At 35.7% G+C, this 12,727-nt stretch overlaps 1 protein-coding gene across 2 annotated transcripts; it reads left to right on the forward strand.

The window, feature by feature from the left end:
- The first annotated feature begins 2,770 nt into the window (after positions 1–2,770).
- Positions 2,771–9,523, forward strand: LOC115961038. Of its 2 annotated transcripts, XM_031080089.1 has the most exons (5): positions 2,771–3,231; positions 3,325–3,443; positions 3,996–4,093; positions 8,572–8,736; positions 8,870–9,523. In XM_031080089.1, the coding sequence occupies exons 1-4, from the start codon at positions 3,051–3,053 to the stop codon at positions 8,708–8,710; spliced, it is 537 nt and encodes a 178-aa protein (XP_030935949.1). In that variant the 5' UTR covers positions 2,771–3,050; the 3' UTR covers positions 8,711–8,736; positions 8,870–9,523. The 2 variants fall into 2 exon arrangements, with proteins under 2 accessions (XP_030935949.1, XP_030935948.1); XM_031080088.1 differs by having other exon boundaries at positions 8,572–9,523.
- The last annotated feature ends 3,204 nt before the right edge of the window (positions 9,524–12,727 follow it).

Here is a 12,727-nt window from a genome sequence, read left to right on the forward strand (position 1 = left end):
TTGATAATATTGGTGAAGTATTTTCAATACATATATTTTGTAAATACGTTTAGAATTGAAATATGGAACAATGGGAGTATGGTTGAGTTACGTTATCTCCCATACATAATTTTGCATGAATAGATTAAAATTAAACTTAGTAATAAACACTAGTGGCGTGAGAGATGATTAAGAAGCTTAGTGAATTTTTTATCTTGCGACGTGTGTTGATTATCTAAGTTTATTTTAGATCGAACGTCAAATTTTTTGAAGTGTGTGTAATATCCCATTTGTGAAATTTTGTAGTGAAATGGGTTCCAAAGGTATAGTTGTTGATCTCAATAAATGAGAGAAACTGGATGGTGAAAATTACAATATTTGGCATCACAAAATCCAGTATGTGCTGAATGAGTAAGAAGTCCTAGAGATTTTGACTCATTCGTTGAGTAAACCCGATGAGAGAAGCATTGAGCAACACGAACGTGATCTTGCTGCCTATGAAAGTTGATGCAAGAAAGATTTGTGTGCGCACTTTACAATGTTAAGCAGCATGCACAATGACTTGATTGGTGAATTTAAACAATATACAACTGCACAAGACATGTGGAAAACATTAAAGCTAAGATATGAAGGGACATCAGCCATTAGATTGTGTGGCTTAACAATGAAATTTGATTCATAAAAGATGCGCTCTAAACATACGATGAAGCAGCATCTTAAAGCGATGTCCTCCATGATTCGAGAGCTTAAATCAGCTGGAAACAATCTTACTAACGAACAACAAGTCCAGGTAGTGATTCGTTCACTACCATGTTCATGGGAGACAATGTGTCAAAACTTGATACATAATGAGAACATCAAAACATTTGATGATGTGGCTCGCCACTTGGAACTTGAAGCTGAGTGCCTTAAAGTAGCCAAGCCAATTAGTTTTGTGCACATGGCTGAGACTAGCTCACGTAAGGCATCTAGGCCTAAACGCGAGCAACCTGATTATGCTCCTGGACAAGAGAGACCTAATAGGCCACCACCTAAGAAGGCTAAATTTGTCGAGTGCAATACTAGGGGAAAGCACGCAAAGAAGGACAAGTCTAAGTTCACTTGTTATAATTGCGGAAAGAAAGGACATTTTGCTCATGATTGTACTGAGCCAAAAAAGGTAACACCTAATCCTATATCTCACCATGTTTTTGTAACTAGTCATGTCATTGTTGTTAATTCTGCTCCTATGTGGACTGTAGACTCAGCAACAACAGAACATGTAGCAAGAGATAGAGTGGGATTTGTGGAATACCACCGGATTCCTGTTGGGAGTAGAGACATCAAGGTGGGAAATGGAGCTAGCATGGAGGTACTTGGAATTGGTACCTACAAGCTAGAGTTGCACGGTGGTCGCACTCTGTTACTCCATGACGTATAGTATGCTCCAGAGATCCAAAGGAACTAACTTTCCGTAGTTACTTTGTTAAGACTTGGTTTCCAGTTTATTTTTGAGAATAATTATGTTTTATTGCATTTGGGAACAATTTATTATGGTTGTGGTTTTATTTCAAATGGTTTTTTAATTTTGGATATTGAATATTATAATAATGATAGTTTAGTTTTTTTTGACTTCATCTGATAATGCTTCTAACAATTCAATTATATGGCATGCTAGGCTTGGCCATATAGGGCAAGAGATGATGACTAGGTTAGCTAGAGAAGGCCTTATGGGTGATCTCGCTAAGGTCACTTTGTCCACGTGTGAACATTGTCTAGTGGGAAAGTGATAAAGAAAACCGTTTGGAAAAGCCACAAGGGCATCTTTTCCGCTCGCACCCAAAACCTTCAAAGATCCATCCAATTAGGATTGTTTAAGCAATGAAGAAGATAAAGCCTTCAACACATAAGAGGAAGAGATAGGAGGAGAACTGAGTACCCTTGTCTTAATGAAAATAGCCCCTTTTAGAGATCCGTTAATTAGGATAGAAAAAGAAACACATTGCATTTACTACTTTTATTCATCTATTAGCAAATCCCAATTTGGCCATAACACTCCTTAAAAAATTCCATTGCACATGGTCATAGGTGTTTGCCATATCCAACTTCAATGCTATATCCCCTTCCTTCCTTGCCACATCTCTTATTTGTCATTGTGTGCAGCAACTCAAAGGCAATAAGAGCATTGTTAGCGATTAATCCCCACACCCCCCCCCCCCAAAAAAAAAGGCCACTTTGAGTAGGTGAGATAATACTTAGCAACACGTGTTTTAATCTGTTAGCTAGCATTTTAGAGATAATTTTGAACAATATATTGCGCAAACTTTTTTTGTTTTTGAGGAAATATATTGCACAAACTAATTGGATGAAAATCAATAATTTTGGTTGGCTGAGATTCACCTTAGGTATAAGGACTATGTCTATGTGAGTAAAATTGGCCTTTCTTAATCTTAACAAGTGACTAGAATTTAAGAAAGATAAAAAGTGCTACACTAGGTCTAGGTCCTTGTTAGAAAACAAAGGGCAGAGTTACAATATCTTGCATTTGAGTAGTTATTGTGTAGTCTGGAGGAGCATGGCTTCCTCCTCCTCCTCCTCCTTTCTCTCACATGAGCAGTGGGACCCACTTGTTAAATTTTGATACCATTAACGTGAGATTATATAATGTATTATAAACTCGATTTAAAACACTAATATTATTATTTTTGTGTTTATTTTATAAACATTAATGTTTACTCCAGGAAAAAAAAAAAAAACACTTCCCCCCACACGCGGACTAACCAACAAAAATATCCCATACTTACCAAAAAAATTTTCCCTACATTCTCAAATGTTGAGGCAAAACTCTTGGCCTTTTTGTTTTTAGGTGGATACAAAGTTGAGCAAAGAATTTATAAAATTCTCTCATCACTTTTTTCTCTCAATTCTCTCACTCACTTCTCTTGTCTTTACGAGTCCCAAAGATCAATCTCTTCACACAAACAAATACAAATACAAGTAAGTTGTTGCTGAGTTGATGAGAATATAGATCCTCATATAATCACTGATCAGTGATTATTGATTCCTGTGTTTGTGAGTGACATCACAATCACATGGACCTGTCCTGGTGGTTCCGACGCACAACCAAAAGTAGCACCCAACACAACCCCAATCCCAATCCCAATCCCAATCCCCCAAAACCCCAAGATGAAGAACAACTTGGAATCACGGAGCAACTCATTGATTTCGTCAAATCTTTCACTTTCGACACCTTCAAGAATTTCCCTCTCCAAGGTAACTACACATGATATATGAAATGAAAGGAAAACCCACAAATATATATAAATAAAATGACTCTCATTCATGTGATTGTGGTTGTGGTTGCAGATGACGATGACGATGGTGGTAGTGAAACCGTGATGACAACAAGTAGTAGGGGCAATGTCCGTAATGATCTTTCAGAGTGGCAACAACGTCATGCTACTCTTGTGCTCTCCAAAATTAAGGTTCTTTTTCTAATCACCATTTTCTTTTATTTGTTTATATTTACTTTTACTTTGGGTATCACTATCATCAACTAAACTAAACTAACAACTATGGTAGTTGTGTTGTGTGCCAAGGAATTCTGTATAATTTGCATTTTCAGCTATGCTTAATTATTTTTGGAATGTTCTATCTAGTCTAGTATTGTGCTGTTACATATTATCTTCATACTCCAATTGATGATTTGCATCTGAATTTCAGTGCTTTTTTAGGCTGCGTTTGTTTTCCCCCATTTTTGGGTGTTTGTGCCAACTGGTTGACAAGGAAAAATCCCTTCACAGGGTCTTTTTCTCTGGGTAGAAGAATATTGTTTCATTGCACTTTTTGGATTTGGGAAACTTCATATTTTCTCAATGAACTATAGAATCCATGTCCAATACATTGCCTTGAACACCCAAGTCAAATCTTTCTTGATTGTCATTACCTAACACTTAGTAGCTTTTACTGTTTAAGCTACCTAAACAGTAACACTGATACCTGAAGTGGTTCTTTTTAAACACTTTCTTTTTTTTCAGGAAATTTCCAAACTTCGATATATGCTTTGCCCTCGTCACTTGAAGGAAAGACAGTTTTGGAGAATATATTTTAAGCTTGTCAAAAGCCACATAGCTGAGTAAGTTTTCAAGTTTTAATAATTAAAATCTAGTTGTGCTCATTACATTATCTAATAAATTGGACCCCATTCTTCAATAAGTTTCTTTGACTCCAGAGCTTGACCAGATGAGAAGAGGGTGCATTTGTGCTTACGTTTTCTTATAATTATTGAATTTGTTTCTTTATAACCTGAGTTACATGCCTGAAATGTTGCATTGTTCTTCTCAAAACCACCCCCCCCCCCCAACCAAAAAAAGAACTTTGCTAATCAATTGTAAAATTTGACATTGTTTTGGAATCATGTATATACTCTATTTCAAATATTTTTATTATCAACATGCCTATCAAGTGTTTTATGTCTACCTTGAAAGTGCATTTTAAGGATATAACAAATATTGTCATACATCATGTGAGAGTCAAAAAACTAAGTTAAACTCTTATGGTTCGTTTGGATTGAGAGGGAGGGAGGGGGAGTAGAGTAGATAAGAATTAGCCCAAAATTAGTCTATTTTCAGCCAACTCTACTCTATTCTACTCTACTCCCCTCCCTCCCTCCTCAATCCAAATAGTCCCCTAATGCCACAATTAATTTAATAGGAGGGGTTACTAATGATCCACAATGGGAGATTTGAACAAGAACAAGATTCTACGTAAAATTACAAAGAAAAGACTGTATTATTCATGCAAGAGACAACATAATACACTTTGTTACAATTTGCTCAAGAACAAGCTCCTGAATCTCTTATAAGACTGTATTTTCTCTCTACAATTCTCTCTCTCTAATTTTCTGTGTCCCCCCTCTCTTTGCCCTCTTATATCTGCCCTGCCTTCTTCTCTGGAATGTGCTGTCCCTGTACAGTTGGGAGCTCCTTGTCCCATCAGGCTCTTGCTTCCCAATTTTCATGATGAAGGGAGACTTTTGGGGCCTTCAAAATTGTTTAGGCCAGTCATTCATCAATAAATGTGACTGTGCCAAGCATCCCAATTTTCATGATGAAGGGAGACTTTTGGGGCCTTCAACACTGTTTAGGCCAGTCATTCATCAATAAAAATGACTGTGCCAAGCAGGTAAATCTCATTAATGCAGAGGTGATTGTTATTTTATCAAGAAGCTTCAGATTGAATCCTCAGACAATTCTGCATCTCTCCAAGTTCTTCCTCGGCAGCTTGACAAGCACATCATCCTTAGCTTACCGATCTCCGATCTACTGGGTGAGAAGAGTGCCGGACCTAATCCCATGGTCTGAGGTTAGATTCCCATAGAAAGGCCTACCTTCGGAATGGGCCGGTCAGTATTGGGCCTATTCTTACTTGGGGCGCGCAACATTACTTGGGTTTAAAACCACTTCCCTACACACACCAAATAGGCACCATTATTTTTTTAAAAGTAAATTCAAATATAAAAAAATAGGCATCAATCATAGGTTTACAAATCCTTGAGAGTTCATAAATAATGGGTATCTCATTCAAAAGTGAGGTAAATGGTGTTGAGAAACTATGCACTGTGTTTGGAAGTCTAGAGGGAGAAGAGAGTAGAGGGTAAGGGAGGAAGAAGAGGAGAGGAGAGGGGACTAGTTACTCCTTCCCTTTGTTTGAATGTACTAAAAATTAAGTAGGGAAAGGAGAGGGGAGGGGATTGATCATATAAATTGAAAACTATGACTCTCATTTGCTAATCAATATATATATATATATATATATATATAAAATAAAATAGAGACCTCATATGGGAAAGCATGAGATTCTACCAAGTGAGGCATTCTATGCAAAGAGAATTGAAATATTCTTAAGTGCCACATTAAAGATAAGAAGAAATTAAATATTAATATTTTGTTTCATTTGATTTCATGTTTCAAGACTTTTCTAATTAAAAAATAAATATTCATTGTATCCTTTGGTTCAATGTTTTGTTTTAAGACTTTTCATCCCTCACACATACACACAAAACTCTTTACATTTTAATTCACATTTTTCAGTTCTTGTACTTCTATCCCACTATATATAGTTACCCATAGCCCTTTATGTCATCCCATGTCAAATATACACAGACCAAAAACGATGTTATTTACCTTCAGTCTTTTGACAACACCTACCGAACTCTGACATTGTTGTTTCATCTGATTTTAACCTATATGAGTTGGCTACAACTAAGAAAGGGGGCTTACATTTTATATTGAGTGACAGCGGCAATTACGATTTTGATGTTAAGGTTGGACTTTGTAGATTTGTGGGTTTTGTAAATAATGTGATTGAGTTTGAGATGTTTATTTTGTTTTAGAACTAAGGAGAAAGAGAAAGACACATTCTATATCAACTTTTGTTCTATAATATTCCTCCAAAGTTGTTTTTTTATTTTCTCATTACTTTAATTGAATAATTATAATAAATATGTGTGTGCAATTTATAGTTGTTACATTTTATGAAGAACTCATTACTAATAAAGTTCTATTACAATTATGCTATAATATATATAAAACATTCTCCAAAACCATCTTACATAAAACTTTACAACATTATCCGTGCATTGCATTGGTAACTTACTAGTTTTAAAGAAATTGATATAAATTCACATCATAAAGGAAAAATTGATCACTGAAATTTTTTTGATATAAAAGGAACCCCTCACCGTCTAAGTTCCTCCAATTTGGGGAATTAGAAAAGAGAGGTTAGGAGGTTAATAAAAAACATCCAAACAAGGTTAATAAAACCATACCCCTCCTTCTACTTCCCCTCCATCCAAACAAGCTAGTATAGTATGAATGGTGTCAGGTTTCAATGTTATTCCAATAAGTTCGGGCCAAGTATGGATGATGATGGTGTGTTCTGGTCAGCCAAGTGTTCTTTTTTTAAATATTTATTAAGTCAATATTAGCTTCTTAAATTGGAAGCTAAAGCAAGTTTTTGACTTGATCAAGATTCACTTTATTTATATTGTTGATCTAAAGATAACTGAAGGAGCAAAGAAGAACTAGTCACCTGGTATTAGAAGTGTGTGTATAAAGGCTGATACCGCATATTATGACTGAAAATGGATATCATTGTCTCTTTTGCTTATAATTTCTGGTGACTGCTGTCATTTTCAGCAGCCACCTTGCCACAAATGCCGTAGCTTTCACAACCATGGCAACAGCTGCCCCCTGTTTTAGTGACATGTATTCATCTGTGCTGTTACTGGCAATGCGTCACCATGACTTTGGCTTGGTGACCACGTCACAGCTGCTTTTGTACCATGATGCTTTGGGATCATCATTACCTTTTAGCAAGCTTCAGTACCATTAATACTACCAACTCTAGAATCTTTGATTTACCCCCAATTACTGCCATTGCCTCCACTTCCACCACTATCAACTATAACTACACTTCCACCACAATGTTTTTTTTATTGTCCCATCCCCACCACGGACCACCATAATCACTACCACAACTATTTTAACTTAAACTCTATCTTTAGAAAATAAAATTCAAATGATTCACCCAAGCAGAAGAGTGCTAGGTAGCTAGAATTTTTGTTTGAGTTTACATTGTCTGTAAAAATGAAAAGGCAGTGATCAGTTTCCAATCAATTACATAAGTAGATGAACATCATATTTATTCGAGTCCAAATTCTCATCTTCATGCCTTTTACAAGACAGGTTTCTTCAATTTTGCTATATAGCCTCACACACCAATAGCAGTGTAGAAAAATTAGTCACTTCCAGTGATACATAGAAAATGACACACTCCATATACCTGGCACCAATATAATTGAAACTAAAGCTTAAATTATGCATGAAATTGATTTCAAATATTACTTTTCTTGCCTGTGAACCCTTAACTTCTCACAGAACACCATGAGAATCTTTTATCTAATGAACAATTCCCTGAGAGGATGAAATGTGCTGTGTGCGGATCAGATATTACCTAAACTTGTAACTTGTCCGACAGTGTTTGGCTGTGGGTGTCTTTTTTCACCATGGTCCTTGCATTTAAGCCAATTATTTTATAATCGCACTTGACTCAGCTAGAGGCTTCTAAGTTCTAAGTTTAGCTGGGCCTTGACTACTTTATATATATATATATATATATATATATATATATATAAATAAGGAATTGTGAACAAGTTAGTGTTTTGTACATGAATAGTTACCAATAAAAGAAAACTGTATGAGTGGTTTGTGGCTTTTGGCTATGTTTCTCCTAATATATAAATAAATAAATAATCGATTGTCCCAAAAGCTTAAATTATGATGAAATGGTAAATTTAATCATTTAACTAGAATAATAAAACTAGCTCAAGCTAACTTTAAATTATGCTAAACCTTTTTGCACATTTTTTTTTCTTCTCTGTCCCTTTGCTAAAAGTTCATTGAAGAGGTACAATGGAAGAAAATTTTGGAACAATAGTATTGATTTTGATTTTTTTTTTTTTGCTCTTTTGATAATAATTCTTTTACCACTTGAATGCTCTCTCTTTCAAAATGTAACTTATGAGATGTGATTTCTTGCATCAATTATCAGATATGAGCTGTGCGCAATTCAACTAGAAAAACTGAAAACAATGGCAACAGAGAATGAGAAATCTTCTGATATCAGTCCATATGAAGTTGAAATGGCTGAGACAAAGCATACAGAGCACATATCGCCCCCCAGTCCATAGGTATTTCATTTAGAGGGATGGAGCAGGTAATCTCTGTTTTACCATGAAGGATTGCCATTGGCATTTCTGGCACATAATATGATGACGTGCTTAAAGGTTACTTGCTTTAGGTATGTCGTGCTTACCTTGTTGGCTTATTTGATGTTGACTTCTCACTAGATGACTTGGCTGTAACTGGATGGGACCTTGTAAAGATTTTAAATTGCAACACTTTTCGATCTTGAAGGACATCTTGAAGATGGCTTTTATGGGTTGTCCTGACTACATTACATTACTATTACTTTGTAAGTTCTGAAAGATTTCATCAGATTTAGCCTACCCCCAAATTTTGGGACTAACTTTTGGTTGTTATAACATTCATTTTTTTTTTTAAGCATTTTTTTACTAGGATATATAAACTGTAGTACACATCTCTTCTTTCCTTGCTTCTAAACGTGGAAGCATTGTTAAGGATCTCACATAGCCAACATGAGCTGAACTTACTAACGAAGCTGTCACAGATCAAGTGATGGCCAAGTGATGCATTAGCCTGGCAGACACATGCATGCAAGTGTAAGCTCTCTCTGTGTGTGTGTGTGTGTGTTTGACTTGTGCAATCAGGTGTAGCCTAAGAAAAGCACATATGACATGTGACTTTGTAATTGAGCATGTGTGATAATTGTAGTAGAAGTCAGTTTTGCTGAGCTGGAAGTTAGTTAATCAATCTTGAGCCTCTCTTGACTTTGTCTTGTAAAGAGCTTAATAGCTTGACCATAACTACTGATTTGTACTTGTAAGTTGAATTCATGAATTTTTAGGCATAGTTCAGTCTTTTCCTCTCTTTTCTCTCAACTGTCCCTTATTTCTCTTGGAGGCTTGGCTACTGTGAGTTAGCCTATCTACCTCACAAACCATAAACACTCAGGTTCTTATAAGAGCATTCACATCGGTGGTGCTAAAAAGTTTTATCTATTTTAACACCCCATTTAATAATACACCCTATATCTCTTCTCTTATTTTTTCAATCTATTCATTTTTTATTATTAATTTCACTCTCTATGTATTAATTTCACCCTCTTTCTATCTCTTCCTCTCTGTCTCTTTCTCTATCTTCCTCTCCATCTCTCTCTCTCTTTCTCTTCTTTGAAGCAAGGACAACCAGCAAACCACCTCTTCTCAACCCAGCAAACCCACACCCACTGCCAACCACCACCACTGGTAGGAAAAACCCTAGCAACCAACCATCACCCACAACCCACCGCCACTCAAACCCACCAAAACCACTGCAACTCTAATTAACAAATAAACCAACCACAACACCAACCACAACAAACAGCCACAACCCACCATCATCACCACGACAACTGAAACCCACAACAAAATTAATTGAAACCCAAAACCACCGAAACCAAAAATCAGATCACAAAGCCACGGACCATGAACCTGACAAACCTGGCTGCGAGATCGACGGTGAGAGAGAGAGGAGAGTGAGTGAGAGAGTCAGAGAGCAAGGCAAAGACTAACTTGAGAGAAAGAGAGAGAGAGGAGACTGACTGGAGAGAGAATATAAAATATAATAAAAAAAATTAGCAATATGCTATAGTAAGTTGCTACTAGTAGCAACTTATTGTAGCATGTAGCTAAATTTTTTTAGATATAACACCTCCAATGTTGGGTGGTTTTGGTGTTTTGAGTTAGCTATTTTAGCACCACCAATGTGAATGCTTGTTTAAGTTGTTTTTTAATTAGTTGTTTGGAAAGGGGAATATATCTATCCCAAAATATATTACCTACTGAAAATCCTCCACTCTATTATAAAGAATTTTAGTTGTCTGAAGTGGTGTTCTTCTGAAACCAAGTTATTCAGTTTGGCAGGAACTAGATGAATCTTTAATACAAGAAGCATTCTGTTGAGGGCTTTTGAGTATGTCAAAGAAGATTGAATGAATGAATTGCATCTATGTGCTTGTGTCTGTCGTCCTCTTTCAAATGAGGTTTCATAACAACAATGTCCTACTTTTGGAAGTCTCCCCCAATTTTTTTATTATTTATTTTTTGCTGTCTCAAATTCAGTATCTATTAATGGACTAGTATTATTTGTACAATTTTTGGTAGAATGGTAGCAGAGAATTGTGTTTGAATTTCTTTTGCTCATGGTATGCGGTTAGTGAGTATAGCAAGAATTAAATGACAAACAGATAAAGAGATCAGGATTGTAGTGCTTTGCCATGCAATGCAAAAGAAGATGCAGTGGATCAATAGACATGAAAACAAGAAAATGCAGTAGTCTCGTAATTTTTATATGTGGCAATACTTAGCTTGATTAGGTCTTTTGATTGAAAAGACTATTATCCGTTATGTGGTACACTAGTTTCCATGGAAGACTTTTATTCCTTTTACACCGCGTTTGGATCCCTTAAAGGGAAGGGAAGGGTTTGGTTGGGTTGGGTTGAAAAAGACGTTTCCTCTGCTTGGTTTATGTGAGGGAAAAGAAAAGGATGCCGATCTAACCCACATTGTGCGCAATATGTCCATTTTGGGCAAGGCAGAAATAGAGAGAGAATTCATGAAAAAATTTGGGCAATATACATTTGAATTTTCATTAACCAAAAATTTACAATTATGCACATAACTTTTAACCCTTTCAAATTATGGGGGCATAAAAAAAAAAAAACAAAAATGCATTTTTCTTACTTTTGCAAACCAAACAAGGGAAAGAAGAAATATATTTTTCTCTTTTCTTTTCTTCCTTCCTATTTCCAAACATATATATAAAAAGTTTTTTTTTTTTTTTTCCTTATTCATTTCTTTTCATTTTCCTTATTTCTATTGCAACCAAACTCAGAGTTAGGTGGTAAATAGCATTCAAGAAGCAACAACATTGTTTGGCAAAATGGAGGGGAAGAGAAAGGTAAGGCAGAGAGAGGAATAAAAGGAAATAGAAGAGAGAGGAAAAATTTATGGTTATAAAGGGAATAGTGGAAGGAAATGAATAATTTATATTGTGAGATTATTTTTAATTAATAAATTAAAAGTAAAAAATTCTTTGCAAACTGATTATTGCATCTGTTCTAGGCAGATATATTACTGAAAAATGTAATTAGTGCAGTAACTAATCCAGAATTTGAGAAAGAAGAGAGAATAAAAAATTGGTATGGTGGGAATCAAGGTGGATTTAGCAAAAAAGCATTGTAATCGTGTTGACTAGCACCTTATAATGTCAGTTTTGAAGTGTTTTGGATTCAATGACAAATTCAAAACTGGATCATGGTAGATAGGAGTGGCTCTTCCATTACCCACTTAATGTATGCTGATGTTGCAAGATAGAGACCAAAGAACAGAAGCATTTGAATAGTGCTTGATAACCAACCTTCTGTGGCTAGTCTGGCTAGATGGTGAACTGACATAAGTTTGGTTTCTTTGTTTCAAAGTAAGTGCATCATAGTACTATTAGACAAATTAAATGGTGAAAATGGCCCACTATCACTACTTAGCAAAAAAAAATAAAAAATTAGCAATTTATCATTGTTTTGAAAATATGTAGGGATCTACCACCTTTTTGAAACTCGAGTTCTAAAACCTCAACTTCTTTGAAAAAGAAAACTTCAAATTTGCTGGAAAATTTTTTATGATACTCGAGTTTGTGGAACTTGAGTACTATGGAAAACTCGATTTTGCCAAACTCAAGTACCCAAAAAGTGATAGATCCTACATATTTTCAAAGCAATGATAGATTGCAACATAGTTTGCAAAAAGGTGTTATTTGGCTATTTTTGCCCAAATTAAAAGGCAGGCTTTTATATCAGGAAAAAGCCAATGGAGTCCAAGCATATTGGCTCACCTATTTTCGTATATGTTGAAGTCTAAAAAAAAGATCACAGTGCCCAAGCCCAAAGAAGTGAGCCAAGCCCAAAAGAAAATAAGCCAAGCCCAAGGAAGCAGGTGCAAGGGGACCACGAAAGAAAAGAAGTGGCAGGCCCAGGAGGCTTGAAGCCTAAAAGAAGTATCAAGAAGGAAGAGAAGCCCACGTCAAGAGAT

The sequence above is a fragment of the Quercus lobata genome, chromosome 9 (genome assembly GCF_001633185.2).
Source record: "Quercus lobata isolate SW786 chromosome 9, ValleyOak3.0 Primary Assembly, whole genome shotgun sequence".
In the NCBI taxonomy this organism is placed as follows: domain Eukaryota; kingdom Viridiplantae; phylum Streptophyta; class Magnoliopsida; order Fagales; family Fagaceae; genus Quercus; species Quercus lobata.